The sequence below is a fragment of the Mastacembelus armatus genome, chromosome 7 (assembly GCF_900324485.2).
Source record: "Mastacembelus armatus chromosome 7, fMasArm1.2, whole genome shotgun sequence".
Classification (NCBI taxonomy): domain Eukaryota; kingdom Metazoa; phylum Chordata; class Actinopteri; order Synbranchiformes; family Mastacembelidae; genus Mastacembelus; species Mastacembelus armatus.
The window spans coordinates 16678712-16698023 of NC_046639.1; the positions used below are offsets into that span (position 1 = coordinate 16678712).

At 41.0% G+C, this 19312-nt stretch overlaps 1 protein-coding gene across 1 annotated transcript in view; it reads right to left on the bottom strand.

The window, feature by feature from the left end:
- The window catches only part of cpne5a (copine Va), a 62296-nt gene extending 44768 nt beyond the window's left edge, over positions 1-17528 (bottom strand). Inside the window, exons 1-6 of the mRNA XM_026332843.1 lie at positions 17434-17528; positions 7057-7097; positions 6168-6214; positions 3037-3140; positions 1867-1906; positions 629-705 (exon numbers count right to left, since the gene is read on the bottom strand). Coding sequence (XP_026188628.1) covers positions 629-705; positions 1867-1906; positions 3037-3140; positions 6168-6214; positions 7057-7097; positions 17434-17528 — 404 coding nt within the window. The remainder of the gene's footprint in view (positions 1-628; positions 706-1866; positions 1907-3036; positions 3141-6167; positions 6215-7056; positions 7098-17433) is intronic.
- Positions 17529-19312: the final 1784 nt, after the last annotated feature.

Genomic DNA, 19312 nt, shown 5'->3' on the forward strand with positions numbered 1-19312 from the left:
GCCTCAAATGCAAAACAAGCTTCATAGTTTCTCAAAAGCGCCTTCTTACTCTCAAAGACACAAACACAAAGAGCAATGCACAGGTCTTCTGATGCCATTGACTTGAGGGCTTCATATATCCCAATTTACATTGAAGTGCACCTGACAAGGCCATGTGTCTCACGCTGACTTCAATCCACTCGCCGTGGTAGATCACCTCCCTAATGACAGTAATTGCATTGAGGAAGCCCCCGGTCGTGTTCAATTACCCATTCCAATCCGAGCACATGGGTCTAATCTTGCAGTGTAATGTATGATGCAGATGGCTGTGGAAGACAGACATATTCATCACCATCTTGTCTTTGCTGGAAAGTGTGAATCTCACAGGACAACCATGTCACATTTGAATGGGCTTAGAGGCAGCACTGAGTTTTCATTATTTGATAACATCTGAAATCTTGTGTTTGCAAAGTTAAGATTGTTCCATTTGTCTCCTTGAGAGGGCAGGTTAAGTAAAAACCTCTTCCTAGCTTTGAGTGGCTCTTATTCCTGTCACATGAACTTCCCCTCAGGGATTAATAAAGTTTATCTTATCTTATCTTATTATTGTCCAAAATCAGAGAGTGAACGGAGTAAAGCGAACACTTACCCCAAAGGTTTTTCCAGACGACTAGCAGGTGAGCCTACAATCTCTCCAAGTGTACAGTAGACCTGACCCAGGAAGTCCTGCCATTGGGGTAGCAGAAGGTTGTGTGGAGCAAGATGTAGGTTGGGGCATACAGGTGGGGGTAACAAGGAGAGTCAGTGAGGCGTTATCGTTATAATCACTGTACAGCTATAAATTAGGACATCTGAGGCAGACACGTACGTTAACGTCGGTTGGCTTCCAGGGTGGAGAAGGAGGAGAAGGAGGAGAAGGAAGAGAGAGAGAGAGAGAGAGAGAGAGAGAGAGAGAGAGAGAGAGACCAAGCAGCAGCAGTGACACAACAGAGCATATCATGGAACAGAAGGCACACGACTCAAATACCAGACTGTCATAAACCAAGTGCAAGAAAGAAGAGCAAAAGTGGAAATGTGAAAGAGCAGAAAGGCAGAATGGAAATAATGAAGGGTCAAGGGTCGCAGAGTCTCAGAGGAAGAGAAAACTTAAGTGAAAGAGCACAAAAGAAGCAAAGCAATGAAAGCAGAGCAGAGCACCAGAGCATGGAGCATAGTGCAAAAACACAACAATAGAAGCATCATGGTGACAGAAGAATAATTCACAATGAAACATTTGGTAGTATGCAAACCAAGTGCTGCAAATATATTCTTAATGAGTGTGTATAGTATATGCAGTTCATTTATCAAAGCTTTAACTCGTGACACCAACATACATTCACCTTGAATAAGCCATTTTACTGGAATGTATGTTCTACAATAAAGCACTGCCCCATTGAGACAGAGCTTCCATTATAAAACAAATGTGTACCGTTTTAAAAAAAAAAAAAAAAAAAAAACAGTATGAGTCTTGAAAATGAAAATCTAAATTGCAAACAACACTACAGGACACAGAGAAATGTGCTGAAAAGCTTTGATAATGTGAAACGCTTTATTTCTCAAAAGAAAACAAATAGAGGATATGCCACAGAAACTTTCATTATTGCAGTTCTGGAGAAAAACAAATTTTTTCCAATTAAAACACACGGATCGTAAAGAAAAAAAAAGGAACCTGACAACAGAAGCATAATTCACTCATTTTTCCAAGATACATTTGAGCGAATAGATACCTTGGTTAGCACAGAACCTAAATATTAAGGACATGCACTTCCAACCAATACAAACAAATTCAAGGGCAGAATATAAAGTTGTGGTCCTGATCCACAAACAAAAGAAAAATTCCTCACTTACATGTTTTGCCAGATCTGGACTTTTAGAATCAATATCATACCTGAAAAATCACAAAGACACCACAAATCACAGAGGAAAACAAGACCTCACAAATCTATTGACTATTATTAAAAAATACTGGCTGCATGGGTGTGGATTTTTTTTCTGCCTGTCAGTTACACCCCTGAGTCTGTGGGAGCAGAAGACAGCAGCCCAGGAAAAAACGTAAGCAATAATGTGACAGTTAATTAAGGAAGTCATTCTATAGTTTATTCATGTAATTTCCATACTATGTCTGGGGGGTCGTATTGAAACCATCTACCAATGCAGAGAAACTTTTGAGCATCTGACAGTCAAACTTAATGTAAAAGTAATTAAACCTCAGTATGCCCAGGCTCCCACCTCTGCGATAAAAGAGAGATGTAAATGAGTAACACTAATTGTGAGGGGATGCACGCCCTCCTTTTCTTTCCTTTCCAGAGCTGTATCATGATAGCACACAAAATGAATTCATTAAGTGTCTAAAAAAAAGATCCTCAGAGACCTGCAGTGCAGTCCTGGATACATCCTGAAGTCCACCAGGGATTTCATGCTTGAAGAGAGGGGGGAAAAAAAAAAATGTGCCCGTTTTTGGAAGCATATCTCTTGTCCTTGATGAGAAGGGAGAGTGGAGAAGATGATCCTGACCCTGTTCTGGGAGATGTCTAAATGAAACCCCACCTTTCCTGACCCTCTCACTAGTCTGGCCTTTTCAGGATGACAAAGGCAGCTATATGTCAAAAAGGGGAGGACAGAGGTCTCTCTGAGTTTTATGGAACTTCGTTTGAGACATTTGCTTTGCTTAGTAGCAGGGAGATTAAGGGTAAAACTTTATATGAAATATTTATCACCTTTATACCAATCTCCCTTTGACTATTGAGACACTGCACAGATGAATAATTCCACAAGGGAGAGCCGAGCCAGTGACAAAAGAGCGAAAAAAAAAAAAAAAACGACTGACTCAGAGGGAAAATGAAAGGCAGAGGGGATGAAGAGATAGATGGGGGATAAGGGAAAGAACATGGGGGAGAAGATGTTAAGCTTGTAGTGGAACCAAAAAGAGGAACTGGAGGACAGGGTTAGAGAGCACATTTGAAATGCATACACCTTGGTGTGTGTCGGCAGAGGACTGGATCAGAAGGAATAACTCACACGTCAAAGCGCAGGTTCTGCTTCTCCTCAAAGAAATAGTCCAGGATGTACTTTCTGACAAAATCTGGGTTTAGCGTGTTGTCTATCACCTCCGTTCTTCCAAACTAGATCAGACACAGGAGTGAAGAGCGGAAAGAAAACAGAGAAATGTGAGCGCAGAGCTTTGAGACAACACATCATGCAGTGAATCAGAAACTCCATCTACTGCTCTATTACCTCACCACAACCCCTCTATATTTTCCCAACAACCGTGTGAATTCACAGCTTCGGATAAGCTCGGATTTGATTAGTACAAGTCAATGATGGCACAGTGTCAGCTGTTCTCCTCCGCCTCTTCTCATTGAGCTGGGAGTAAGCAACCCTGAGGAAAGCACTTTATTGGGCCCAATTACAGTCATTTAATTAATACCACATTCACGCCACTGTCGCTCTCAGAGCCGCTTCAAAACAAGGGGGCAGGGGATAGGGGACAATGAGACAAAGGGAAAGAAAATCAATCACTTCTGCATTTTGTCTTTACACACAGGAACTGTCATATGTGATGGGAAGATGGTAAATTACGTTCCCCGGTGTTAAGAACAAAATGAGACCCCCACCCACGCAGACTGAAATATTTGTCAGTCTCCTCTTGATGAGGAGATGTGCTGATAAACAAATCAACAGACACAGAAAGTGCTGCACCTCATGCACAAGCACGGGCAAATTAATTGTATCCAAAATGAATAATAAGTCAGAGAACTGATGTCAAGCTGCATAAACAAAAGATCCCCAGCAGAAAGTGCCACCATAAACTGACGCAGTGAATTAATAATAGCAGTGTTAGGTCTAAGTGAGGAGATGAAACAGCAGGATTACAGGCTCACACCTTTGTGATTACACCCACTGGGGGTAAAATTCTAACTGGGGGTTTAACAGGGCAGTTACATGGAGTAAAATCACTCCAGCAAATTGCTTTTAACAAATGTATTCCTAAGCTAATGCAAAGACAGGCCAACTGGATTGTGTGTAGCATATGACAGTCTGACAGTGGAGTTGCTGAAATGTAACCTGCCAGCAAATATAAAAGTGTGTCTAAGCCTATAAAAGTTTAACTGCTGTGTGGCGCAACCTCTTCTCTCGCTCTTCCTGACAAAGTGTGAGTGCTCCATTTCAGCACATGCAAAGGAGGTGAAATCTCCACTGAGCCAAGAAGGGCCTATTTCAAAGATAGAAGCTGCTCGTGGCAGCAGGAGACTGATAGCATATTCACTTTGGTTTCAAGCCAAACTTAACAAAGGAATCAGCACCAGAGCAAAGAACAGCCACCCAAGGAAATAACGGATCTCCCACTCCAGATATTATTCATACCTTGGCAACGACACAGTCAGCCTATAAAGGCAGGGTTGCAGAAGCACTACAATATACTGTCAACATTAAAAAAACACAACCCTCCTATGGTGATATCTTGGCAATGGCAGTGTGTATTTCTCCCTTTCCAGTATCCCTAACTAGCATAAACTCTTCATGAACTGAAATGAAGAGTCTGAGCTTGAGTGGATGTAGAAGCGCCAAACTTTGCTTGAATTTAGGGAGGTCATATTGCTTCAGCTGTTGGGTTGAATGAAAGTGGGAAAAAGAGAAAAACCTGTCACTTACTAGGAGTAATTACAGATGAGAGAGTTGAAGATTAAGACTCTAAAGTCATGCGGTTACAGTTTTATATATTAGACCAACAATGCTGGGGAAAAAAAAAAAAAAAAAACAGTAATGCAGCAGTAGAGTAACTGGATTATGGCGAGTGGGTGGCACATTCAGGCTGCACCCTTGGGTCGTAAGCTCGAGGTGGGACCGTGCAACCCCAGGTGTCGGAGACTCTTTTGTACCTGTAACACTGCATCTGATGCCTACTTACATTTGTATGGAAATCACTAAAACTAAACTGACTTTAGTAAGACTATCACCTCTGCCTCCACTAAGGTTTATCATACTGTGAGTCAAAACCCATTGACTGTCCTTGAAAGACGCACGAGCAAAAATTAGCCCACATGGTGTTAGCTCTGAGGGATTAACGCCGCAGAAAGATTGTTTTAAAGTAGAGCACTAAAACACTCAGTTCAATTAGATAATTACCAAATCAATTAAACAGTCAGTCAAATATCCATCCAAGCCGCCCTCTAATCAATTATTCAATTGTCCCTATTGAGAAATTTATGCAGACAGCTCATTACAAATGACAGTCACAGACACATTGTTCACACAAGACCACAGAGAAACCACATTACAGACATGCAGAGGACACCAATTACATTCAAATAAAAATTAACACATAAAAATGGTTAAGTGGACCAAAATCCTCACACTGTACAAATTATACCAGTTAGTTATGCTATCAATAAAAAAATTGTCAGTGTCAAAACATCCTGTGTTGAATCACTAAAACATGTTGTAAAAACGTTCATCTATTTTTAAGAGCCCACGCCACCGGAGCACAGGTTATGACTAATGATTGTGTCACACAACTGTGCACCAAACCTGACACCAAGGTCTCTGTGAAGTCAAACACTGCACTTATATTCAATCAAAAATACTTTGAGAGTCAAAGCAGGTGCATATTTTGAGCTTGTAAAAGAACACGTCTTCCTGTTAAGCAGCTTGTACCCAGCTGTTGTATAGTTCGGACTTTGTTGGATTTTTGATTTTAAGCTTATTAGTTTCTTGTTCACAAAGAATGATCAGGCATGGATTTTAATGCTATTTAAGTTGCCATTTCTTTGTATGTCTATCTGTTGAGATTACAGGGATAAATGTGAATCGCTGAAGGACGCTCTATCTTGCTGCAATCTTTGCCTTCGTACTCCATCTCTGGTCTAACTAAGGCAGAGAGGCCAATAGCCAGAAGGGGCTCTGATGCAAAGGCAAATCTTTATCGATACGTGTAGCTGTCTTTAATCAGTCAAGTTAGTCACAGTGCTGGCCAGCGCGTGAATATTTGCAGGGTCAATCAATTGCAAATGATTGGCACTTGGAGTATTTACCCTGAGAGTGAGGCAGGGAGGAAGGGGAGTGCAGGATGTAAACAGATAGTGGGCTGTCAAGGAAAGAAGACAGGCTGATTCAGTTGTGTTAACTGAGGGATGACTATGATTGCTTACCTCTCTCCACTGTTTCGACTCCACGCCCTGGGTGTACAATACAACCACTGAGAAGACAGGAGGTGGGAGTGGTAGGGTAAAGCCAAAAAAAAAACAAAAAAACACAGGAACACATTGTCACTTCACAATTTCAATCAAGCATCCTGCTTCTTCAAATAGTGTTTGTTTTGTTCTTTCTTTGCTGACATCGATCATTAATTATCCTGCCATGTCCTGACAGCATAATGAAGTGCCAAACTTGATGATGCTGGGCTTCATCAGATTCTGGTTATAATGTCCACATGCAATGAAAAAAAAAAAAAGCTTTTAAAGCAAGACTGAAAGCTCCTGGAGCACAATTTAAGCCATGCAATCAAAGCACAATTTCTTAACAGTGGGATTCTCCTGATTTCTATTTAACATTGAGATTTCAAATGAACCACAGGCAGGCGAACAAGACCTGACCTGTCATATATTTCCCAAGGTTCATCTTCAGGTGAATACAACACAGGGCCTATATGATATTTTACCAATAGCTCATTTAAACAAAGGGTTTGAACCTTCTCAACATTATGTTAAACATATCCTCCAGTCTCAAGACTCCAGGGAGTGTCAAAGAAAAATGCCATTATAGCGTTTCCATGTCTCTCACCAAAAGACACACATTTGTATTCAAAGGCTACCGTTTACACCCTGCATGCATTAAGGTACTTTCTGTAGCTCTAAGTTGTCACATTATTGTGCAAATGATATGCAGTTATTGAAGGAACACTTTGAAATAGCAGCGTAAACTGAAATCAAAGTTAAGCTCAGCAAAAGTGAAATGTGAAGCTTTGCAAAAAGATAGAAGGTGTCCACCATTTTCTGAGTAAGGAAAAGCTAAGCTGTAATTAGCATCGCAAAAACTTACATGGGTCGGATTTGGAGAAAGTGTCTCGGTCCAAAAGATTCCTGTAAGAAAACAAACAAACAAAAAAAAAAAGTAAACAGTTACACATTAAAATCATATTTTGTGCCCATATGTAAATGCTTCCTCTCCTGTGCAGTTGAAATAAAAAAAATCCCACATGCAAAGACGTAGAAGATGAGTGCAGGGTAATTCATAACCACACATAACGTCCTATAAACCATATTCCCCTTTGATTCCCAAGTGAGCACATCAAAGCACAGAGAAGGACATTCGGGGAATGATGATCATCATTTTCTACTCTTAGGAGAAAAGGTTTTTATCTGTATCAATGAAAAACACATGAAAGACACATCATGTAATGTATATGCCAGATGTGTTGCACAGTTCAGGAAAAAAAAAAAAAAAAATCTATCACTATAGTATCAATATATTGAACAAGTCCATTAGTTAGATTGGTTAGATTCAAAGGTCATTTAACATTTAAGGAATATCCATTTCATATGTCATGAGTTTCAGTGTGATCCAGAAGCAGAAGAGCAATATACAGTATACAGCTCTCTCCATTCGAACCATAATTAAAGGAAAAAGGCTACTATTGTGTGTCAGAATACCTACTCCAGCATTCCCACATGCTAACTCCAGAAATAAAACACAGCCTTGCAACCAGATCCCCTGACACTGATGCTCATCCAACACCTTTTCAAGCAGCCAGACTCTCTGACTGGCTCACTGACTCATTTAAGATTAGAGCTGCAGTGCGCAATAATATTATTTGTGTCATCTTGATTTTCATCCTCTTCCAGATTGAATGTTGTGTGTGTGTGTGTGGGGGGGGGGGGAGTTTCCCATGCTGGAATCTGTGGATTTGAAATTTACAAAAGTGTTGTTATCGGTATAATGCAAAAGCTCACAAATATGTGCTGTTTCTGCTTCCTGATTGTGAGCAGTGTCAATAAATAACTTGCGTACAGTTAAAAACAACCCTAAACCCTTCTGGGGATAGCAGGATCGCAATGAATATAGATGAGATTTCATGACTCAATCTGAACAACAGGACATCAATCGTGTACATCTAATCCTGCATTCCTAGACATACAATTTTCCGTCACAGGGATACTTGGATGAGATGACAGATGCAGCTTCATTGGGTATTAGCCTTGGGCTGACCTGACTACAGTTGGAACATTGTCAGTGCAATTATCATTGGAGATAACAAAGCCAGCCGTGACCAACTGTCTCTCTGTATCCACCTGTTACTGTCTGGCATCCATTACCCACAGACAATTAGCTTGTCCATCACCTTATTCCATCTCCAGGTTTGGGGCCGAACGTTCCACATGGAAAAAAGGAAAACATGACATCCCTTACTGTAGAAAACAAGCCTTCACTTAACTTGCTGAATCTCATTTTGTTCCCACAGAACACTTCTCTTCCAAAAAGAAATGATTAGTATACAGCGTTATACAGCAATACAATTTAATCCACAATCTTACCATGCACATGACCAGAGAACAGCCAACGGTGCCGTAGGATGGATATTAACATCTCAGATAATCCGTCTGCTTTCACTCAAATAACACTGCCGATTTCAAAAGTTAACTCCTTCTCCCTACAAATCTCAGTGGGATAAGAGAAGATCATTATCCGAAAAGTTTGCTGATGAAGTTCATTGAAAGTAGGACAAAAGTAATTAGATCCAGCTACTTTTCATCCACACCACATTTCATGTATCAGCCTTGTTTAAGACCGTAGCGCTTCACTGATTACTATGACCATCTCATTTCAAATAAGTGAATGAAAATGGCAAACGTCACTATTCTTGCTCCTCTTGATCTCGCTGCCTTCTTCTTCTTCTTCTTCTTCTCTGAGCACATTAATCTCCTCAACACTGAAGCATTTAATATTTTGTCAAATATAAAGGTCTGGAGAGAGCATTATTAAAAGCAGAACAAACAAAAGTACAAATGAAATCCAATTACAATAAAAAAAAAAAAAACAGCTTAACAGTTTACTTTCTAATCATCCCTAACAAAGTATTGCTTGTTTATTCACCAGTGAGTTAAGCTTGTAACTATTGACTATGCACACTTTAACAAATAAGGTAGTACCAGGAAAATCTGTTAACACTGAATTAGTGTCACCAAACTGATGCATGTGCCATCAATCAAATCTGCAAATCCTGTTTGTAAAAATATCCCAAAATGTGATTTGTTTTGCTAAAATAGTGCAAAATATTTCCACTACAGGTCAAGTGTGGTTGCCTGCTGAACTCTAATTTAAAGTAATATATACTGTGAGAAATCAAGCTCCCTCTCAGTATGATCCCTGGAGATATCTTAGCAGCTCCTTGGTCCATCTGTTGATTATTAAACTAAAAAAAAAAAGTTGAATTAATTAACACTTTATACTCCTTCGTTTTTTTAGACTTGTCGAAATTATAATTGGCACCTTGGAGAAATAGCATCTAATGCAGTGGAAAATGGTTTTAAATAGTCTTGAATCAGGTTGGGCAACTGCTGATTCTTAAAAGGACACGACAAATGCAAGCGTTAAATATAAGTCTGTGCATGGGTTAAGGAAAGAAAAGTCTCCAAATTACAATTAGAGACAATGGGAGATGTCTAAGGGGAGAAAGGGAACTTGGATTCTAAGGTCTATTCTGTCACTTCGCTTTCTTCTCTGCCCTATGGGCCTCTCCTTTTTGACTGAAGAGGAACATTTTCTTTCCACTCGCTCACAACAGGGTCAGCAGGTCTACTTTTTGTCTAATATACCCTTAAGCAGCTTTTCATGGGTCAAAGGGTCAGAGAATCACACAGTAGAGAAATATGCTGCTGCTGAGGTCACATGACCCTTTACAAATTGGAGGAATTTCATTATTTAGACTGAAATATTTAGTTTTCCTTTGGGGTATTTTATTATTTTACTTCATAAAAAGTGATGTACAGTATTTATACAGGAAAGTCATCAAAAACCTCGTACACCCCAGCATTTCATTATGGGAAATTATGCCAGTATTGCATAACTGAATTCCCCCGGATGGTGACACAAATAACGATACAGACAAACAATCTTGCTTTTATCTGGGTCTCAAAAAACTCCATTACATTCAGCACACAATCAGACTCATCTGCTGACCTTCACTGTGATTGCACCAGGTGTCTCCTTCTCCTCCATCTGTTTAATTATTCACTTTCTGTGCAACCGGGGATCAACCATACCTGCAGCAGAGCACTCCCTAGGCGGCCATCTCACATGCAGTGACAGAATCTCAGTCATAAAACTATTCTTCCGCTCATATAATACGTGAGAATGCACATATGTTGTGAGTCCCTGTTTCGCACTGGCTTTTGGTATTTGACTAATCTCCGGCTTGGGAATAATATCACTGCTAATTGCATACTCTGACAGCTCAGGGTTTGTGCAGAGAAAGTCTTTTTTTTTTTTTTTGTGAGGAGCTGAGGGACATGCGTATGGTGATGGTATACGGCTGTTATAACCCTGGCAGGGCACTTTGCACTTAGCCTACTATGAATTCATGCCAATTTCCATTCATTCTCTCTGTTCCACCTGAATAAAAAAAAAAAAAAAAAAACCCAATCTGCAAATATTTTTCCAAGCACCAACCCTCTACTTCACAGGCTGGTGACATAAAACACTTTAAATTGCTCACTAGGAACAAATCAGGCACGTTAAATCATTTCTAAGCTTATACATATTTTGGTTTTGAAATGACAGTACCTGGTCATTAAATAGAAATAGAGAAAAGAAATCATGTCAATTCAGTCAAGTGTGGCGTGGTAAGAGCAGGGTCAGTTTCAATACTGATCATGATAATAAACCAAAGAAACTAGATAATACTAATTAATATTAATGAGACAGGGTAGCTGTGAATGTACTGTATAGGATGGAAAAAGAGCATGAACTGACTATGAGCTGCTTGCATATATTCACTAAAACACACACAATAATTGGCCTGAAATGTGGGCTAGGAATAAATGCCATATACACTTCATCAAAAGGATAGCCTGACAGAATTGCCATTTTATTTTGACTTCATGACATTAAAACTCTGAAAGCAGTTCTATTTTTGCACAATTATTAAAGACAAGTAAATTTAAGAGTTATTTCTGTGTGTTTTTCTAAAGATTCTTTCAGTTTTCTATGCTGTGATCGTTCAATGGCTTCCCTTTATACTTCCATGGAAATATATGGAAACATTTTTCCAAACTAAATGCGTTAAAGGTAACAGTATAGTACTGCTATGTAGTACTGTGATCTTCTGGTTGAATATTAGAAACTATTAGAAATTCCTTTTTGAGGCATCAAACAGAATCACCGTCAATCTTGTCACTGTCCTGCCTGTTTAAAAGTCTGACTTCCTCCATGATTGTTTCTCAGATTTACTGGTTCATTTATACTTTCATTGGGAAAAAAATGTCCCTTTGCTGATTTATTCAGCTTTTCCTTTATGTTCTCAGGACATTGCTTCCTTGTGGACACATTTTGCATTCTTCTGATCCATACAAGCATCAATGGAACACACGTGCAAACATGTCAGATCAAAATCTATATATGAAACCAGGCCTAGATGTGGGTGGTACTTTAGGTTTGGAATCAGGCTACAACAAATCTTTAAAAACATCCCTCCTCTAAAGTCTGAAACGTATATAAAAGAGTGCAAACCTTGCCATCTTTCTTGAGAAACTCTTAAATCAAAACATGTAGGTGGGTTTTAACCACTTAAACTAAGGAAAATGTTTTTTTCTAATCAGCTTCTTAAAGTAAGTGATGGAATCCTACACCTAAATAATAAGATAACACAGTATGTAAAAAAATGTAGCATTTTGGCTCCTCAGTGGTCTCTTTCCAAACACCTGTAAGCTGTTCGTGCCCTGCATTGTCCTACATAGGTGTCTGTGCTTGTATTTTACCTTTAACACCCTAATGAAGACCTTCTGCTGAAGCACTGATAACAGCCTCAAGTATTAAAGTATATGCAATATTAAATAGTCCTGAATTCCAAGAGCTGGTTTGGATTGTTGTGGCCCTTCACTCTGAAAAGCTGTTTTGCTCATTGGGTGGATTTTATGAATTAGTGTATCTTGTGGATATAGAAAAGATGCAATCCAAACTACTGATTTGGTATTCATGATCACCTAAATGGAAAATTTCTGATGCAAATTGACATTTGTTTTAATTTGAGTAATGTTGTTGTTTACCTTTTCCTTTTCCTATCTTTCTACGCAAAACTGTTATCTATTTCTGGAAGCACAGAACCATCTTTTTAGTCAACTAGCAAGCCGTGTTCTCACAACATAAAGCACCTGAACAGATATCTCATGTTTAGAATAACCATGTAAAAAAAACACAACCTCACATTTTTAATTTGAAAACATCTCACACAAACACAAAGTAAACTTGAAACAGACTAACAAACAGCTTCTACAAAGGCCACCAATCATTTCACAGCTTAATAGCTTGTGGTCATGTTTATACATTTTGACTGATAAGCCATTTCCCTACAGCGAAAATTAATTGTATTAGTTCTTAGCTAACATGTTGTTTCAGGTCTATACACAGCTTTGTAGCAAAGGCACAGACACACAAACACATTCTCACCAACAGAACACTAATGCACAGTATCCAACAGAAAAGTTCCTGACTCAGATAAAGCTACAGAAATGACAATAACGTCACAATCGGCAGCAGTCCTGAAGTTGAGACTAAGACCAGTGACAGACCTCTGACATATGCAACATAATGCGGTGAAATCTTCACTGAGCAAACTGTCACACTTTGTACAAATCTGCCGCCAGCTTTCACATTTCCCAGACAAGCTGTGATGTTAGGTCAAACATTTCCTGACACAGAAATCCACTAACATACTCTTCTGACCCTGAAGGTTGTCTGAAAATAGCGACAAAAGCAGCTTGATATTTCTGAGCCAGGAGGGACTGCTTGGGTTTCATACTGCTACACCCACACTCTGACTTTTCCTGTCATTCCAATCAACACAATCAGATGACAGAGCCAACATGCAGAGTGTTACAAACCACTGGCATGGCAGCACAACTGTGTTTCCATGGGATCCCCCTCTGCAATCAAATGTACATCCCAAAGGAGAATATATTAATAACGCTGACACCATGACAAGCCAAGTGTCTGGGATCCAAACTCATTTACACTGTGTCAGGGGGTTCATGCATAATTATCCGCTTCATCGACCTGTGAGACTCGCCTGCTTCAAACTTAACATCCCCAAAATTGGCAAAAAAAAATCTGCCTCCTCTTGGCACCTTCCCGTCTCTCAGCCTCGATCCCAAAAACAGATGCGACACATCAGTCACTGACATGAGCCATCCTGCAAGATAAAAGCGGCAAGTTCGCCCCAGGTCAGACTTAACCCAGAACACAATATGAAAAGAAGGCTCAGTAAAACACTGCAAATTGAAATTTCTTTTCCACTGAGACAGATCTTTTATTCATATTTTATGTTTCTGCACATTGCAAACTAGTTCATTTCAAACTTGCTGTCTGCCACTGCAAAAAAAAAAAAAAAGTATGCTTCAACCAGAAAAAACAGGTTAAACTGCTTGATTGAATGAGCAACCAAGACTGAGTAAGATCTGCAGGTACAAGAGCTATTAACACAACAACAGCAGCAGAGTTACAGGCTAAAACAATGCACTCAAATAAAAAAATAGGATGGTTACGCAGCTTGAATCCCAATTGCCCTGCTCAAGCAATTGTTTTTGACAGATCGAGCAGCGACGCCACACATCCTAATCATCCTGATGATTTCATTAGGCCTCCCCCTCTGCTGCAATGATTGCCTCAGGAAGGGTTCAGATCAGGAAGCATGCCACAAGTTTTCAGACTGACCCCAGGGAAGAGCAATCAGCAGTGCACCGGAGATCCTTTCCAGTGAGCATCTGTCAGAGGATGCTGGTTGTCATGAGACCTCGTGTTTCACCAGGTGATGAATCCTTTGGGAGCGGACAGAGTGGACTGGCTGGGCTCCCATGAGCTATGGAATGCGTTGATCAAATACAATGCTACCCGAACCAATCTATCACAACAAATGAATGGTTACAGCGAGCTCCAAAGCAACAGTAGCGACTAGGAGGGAACAGACAAGATGCAAGCATCTGCGTCTTGATGAAACGGGCAACGGGGGCTGATGAAGTTCAATGTTAAAGCTGTCAGTTGGGAGGCTGAGCTCAGTGAAGGAGAGGGTGGCTTTGTCAGCTGATTTCACTTTTAACAGCATACCTGTGGTGTGTTTTGACACGTTGCAGAGGACCAATAAATTTTTATAACATGCCCTCTGCTGATTTGTTATCAGAGGAGTGAGAAATAAAAATTCAAGCTACATCCTTGTGCCTGTTGGTTTTGTCAGACTAAAGTGCACAGTATATCATGTACTTACAGTGATGCATTGTCCAAATCTGGGCTTTTCATCAAATCATTCTGCTCTTTTCTTTCCTTTCACTCTCCTCTGGATGGTAACTACCTAAAAAATGAGATGGCGAAAAGTAATCTTTTTGAAGCAAGGAATTATTTTTTCCCCGCTCTGTTGTGCTAAGGGTTGTAAACCTTTGTCAGGGTTATTACGCTTATCAACATGAATCACCTCCCTCACTCTGGTTACATAGGCACAAGCAGTAAACAGTGCATTTAGCACTCATTACTAATATCCTTCACATGGATCTGTAATATGATGAACTAAAGAGAGGCACAGGAAATTTGTTTGTTTAATGAAGACCTATGTGTCGAGCCTTTAGGGGCTTTGTGCTTTTTATCTATATGCACATTTTTTCCAGCATTTATACTGAAAATGTGTTTCAAAGTGGAACCACAGAACTGAAGCCCCAGTTTCCCTTAAGTCATTGTGCATGCTAAGTCTGAGATGGTCTGGTAAGCGGAGATATACTCTAGAAAGGGCACAGTCTACAATCCACAAGGATTCACATTTAGTACTTTGCTCATAATTAAAGCACAATGTAGCAAACCACATAGACAACTTATGAAATATTCATCAGAGCAGCTGAAATATTAATTAATGAACACAATCATTACTGCCCCGTAAAAAGGTGCAATAAAGCCCGTAAAAGCACCAGGGGACCACGGGCCCTAACCGACTGAGCTATATTCACTGGCATGCATTTGGTAGGAAAAGAGGCCTCTTCAGCTGACCTGTGAGAAAAACCAATCAGAGTCAAAGATGGGGAACAGTGTGCTCTCACAGTGATATGTACCTATTTTGATGAGGGGTTGTCTGCTTCACTCCCTCCAGTTTGTCAAGGGGCTTGCTGCAGTATTGGCAGAAGGTTATGAGAATGCCTGTAGGCTGCACACCACACTTCAATTCCATGTGTGCTGCAATCTCAGAGCTTTCAGGCTTACCAAATCAATTACACAGAGTTGTGGAGCCTGTGCCTCTCACCCACATAACACCCATTGTTTCTGTTTGCTTCATTTGGATGGACCAAATACACACTTGCTGATATGCCGGAGGAAACGCTGCATGCGTGGTTGTGTGTCTTATATGTGTTCAACCTTTGAGCTGTCCAGTGCTTGATCTTTGAAGCTGCCCTCAGAGGTCACGAGCTACTGTGGCAATCTCCACAGGTCACAGAGACAAATAAACAGGACCAAATGTCTTTGCATTCAAACCAGACAATGTTTCAGGGTCCAGTGAAAGCAGGAATGAATTTTTTTTTTCTGCTCTGCCAAACTGTGTCCTGGAGCAAGTCTTTGTTTGGAGAAACATTAATGACAGACAAGAGAGCCACAGATCGACAGAGCCCGGAGGCATCAACACAGATCCCAGCTTAAAGTATAAAGGTCTGGGGGGGAGAAAAGCGCAAGTGTATTCCATGAGGAAAGTAACACAAGTCCAATGCTACTCACAGCAAATGCACCACAATGGATAACAGACCTGCACAAACACACACACACACACACACACACACAAAACCTAAGCTCCATACTCCAACCTTACACACAAGCTTAGCACACACTCTCACTCTCAGAGTTTATACACAGCATGCTCCAGTAGGCTTATACAGGATTTAATGCTGTCACTGCTCATAAGTGAGCCACCCAACACCTGTCTACTTCATTAGGGTTGACTGACTTGTTGTGAAACGTGACTAATTCATAACCAAATTGGGTTATAAAGTCGACTGCATATCTAAAGCAGAATATTGGGATTGTTGCATAACTTCACAATTTGAAAGTTAATGAAAAAACAACGTTTTCAACAAGACAATCAATCATTTCCGCCTCAGTATAACTGACACCGAACAGAGACTGGGAGAGGAATGCAGATAAGAAGGGAAAACAATGGCAGATGAATATACCGTTGATAAATCTCTTGCCTGTGGCTTTAAGCACACTCATTTCCAAAATTGCTACAGGATCAGTTTCCACAGCAGTGCGTATGGCGACACACGTCATTTACATGTATAAAACGCTAATGAAGGCAGGGGGTACAATAAAGGGCAAAATGAGGCACATCATTAGATTCCATGAAAACACAAATTAACACCAAGAAATGTTCATTGATAGTGTAGCTACCACCTGTATCGACCTACATAACCCCACTAAATGCTGCAGCAGTATTTGGTATACAATGACTCTACCTGCAACCAGCGCTGCCCCACCCTACCCAGCCGAGGCTCATGCAATCTTCGTGCGATTTCGGGGGTTCAAATCAATTAAAAGCTCAATTGACAAAGGAGTTTTTTGTTTTTTCTTTGTGCTGATTTTGCTCTTTCCGTTTCTGTGACAAACCAGTGTGGTTATCGGAGCCTGTTACACAGCTCCGCACATGAGTCGTAGCCTCAGGGGGAAACCTCACAAACACGCCAGCAAACTCCGCCGTGGTGAAATCTCCCGTGGCACGCGATTTGGCGCGAGCAAAACACAAACACACAGTACTGGAGACACCGATGGAGACAGGGACTTATCTAAATAGACGATCAAAGCCTATATCTTGGCAAAGAGGGAAAAGTTTAGGGGTGGTCAGTGGCAGCGCACCTACTGTGGTTAAGCGCAAACATTAATTGAATGCTTGGTGAATGATTTTTTTTTCAAAATGCCCAATATTCTGAAGTATAACAATGAGGACTAGTATGTGTATAGATGGTTATAGCAGATCTGTGTTGTTAACCTTTTGTAAAGTGTTTGTTATTCTTCAAAATACTTGTTTTTTATACTAATGAAATAACATATAGAGAGGCTTAGGTTGTGTTTCTTAGCACTGACATATTAATGGCACGCTACTCCATTGCAGTGTCTAGTCTTCGTTGCAAAACGCGTCCAAAGCGCGCGGAGCTCCCCAACGCCCCAGCACCGGAGTGGACTCACCTGCATGACACGGTGATCTCAACTTTGGTGGCCGGGATGCTCCCACTGATGGGGTCGAGATCCCGGACGGTCGCCGTGGCTTCCACTTTGTCCATGACGTCTCCCTCCATGCGCGCGAGAGACCCAGGCCAGCTCCCCGGGCCGCGGGAGTCCCTCTGAAACTGGAGAGCCGACGGTGGAGAGCCGGAGCGTAACGAACGAGCGAGCTGGAGCTGATACGGTCCAGACAAACCTCCTAAGTGCTGTCCATTGGACGGGTAACAGCATGGAAAGTTTAATGAGAGGCTGCAGCGGCGAGGCGACTGATTTGACCAAACTGGGATCACATGCCAGGACGCATCAGCGCCAACTCCGCTCTTTTCGGGGGGCCAAGAATGAGCTCTTCTGCCAGAGGAGCGTTTGAAAAGTAAAAGCTGTGAACTCCACCCCTCCTGTCCGCATTTCTCACACGAGCGGGGCTGCGACTGCCACTCGTTGCAGATTCAAGCTACTGATCTATGTCCGCACGGATCGTCATCAAGGTCCAAACTGGTTTTAACAGTAAACTAACAAGTCCTGACTGTATGTTCTCCCTTCCTCTTAGTACAGATGATTATAGGTGCGATATTCTGACTGAACCAGTTATCAGTGTAATTTGCTGGTCCGACGAAATCAAATGTGCCGACAAACTAAAAAATGTTCGAGCTGAAGCATTAAGTCGCCCATGTCGGATGAATAGTTTATTTTCATCTAGTTTTAAAATGCATCAGTTTCCTCCGGAGCCACCAGCTCTTATTACTAATTGAAAGGCTGCATGGCGCTCTTTCAGCATCTGGACAGCTCCTCAAACTCCCGCAGCGTCACTCACAGTCTCATTCCTTGTTTATTTTGCCAATAAAAAGTGACGTTTGTTTTTCCTCCGCACATCCTGTATACTCATCACCGGGAAACTCTCTCGGGTGGTGGGGGGGTGTTAGTTATGAGGGTTGTGTTTTGAATGGGTTAGGGAATGCGTTATGTCAATGAATGTCCTCACAAAGACAAGAAGTAGGAACGCGTGTGTGTTAATGCCCATCAGTCACAGCGGCCAACTATTGGGAAATCTCCAAGGAGAGGATCACTGCACGGAGTGATTGTTTCTGTCTTGCAGAATGTTTTTTAAGAAGCCGCTCTAAATCACATCCCCTGAAACCATTCACAGAGTTATCAGTGGCAAATAGGCTACCTGCTCTCACATGTAAACACCAAACAGACTCTCTCCTAATCATCTATTTCCAAGTGTGTGCAGAAAAATACACACATATACAAATATGCAGCCTCTATTTACGACCTACGGAAATCATACTCCACATCTGCAACACATTTGTTCTATGGTTCATAGTATATGGTCCCTGCTACAGCCCATCCATTACTCTCTATGTATCTGTGAGCAGAAAGCATAGTTATACACCTGGGAGTGAGCCTCAGGCTGACTGCGCATTAAGGAGTACACAATTTGGACCCAGACCAGAGGCTCAGCTTCATCATTCGTCATGTTCACTCAGTAATTAGACCCCACTATTGCCTGATTTTTCTACGCACTGTTCCCGGCCACATGCTGAGAGGTTCCTACCCACAGCCACCCTGTAATTGTATGAACTCTACTGTATGAACACACTCTGTGGGGAGTGTGTGCACATCTTTACACTGGACGAGAGGTGGAGTATACAGAATACACAAGTATATTTTCTTAGCCATCTTTACATACTACTACTTAAGTAACATTTTAAATGCAGGCAGGACTTACATGTAACAGTGTTTACATTGTGGTACTGCTTCTTTTTGCTTAACTAAAGGTTCTTTATACTAAATCTGCAACTATTATTAGCGGAAGAACTATTTAGAGAGAACTACTTAGATC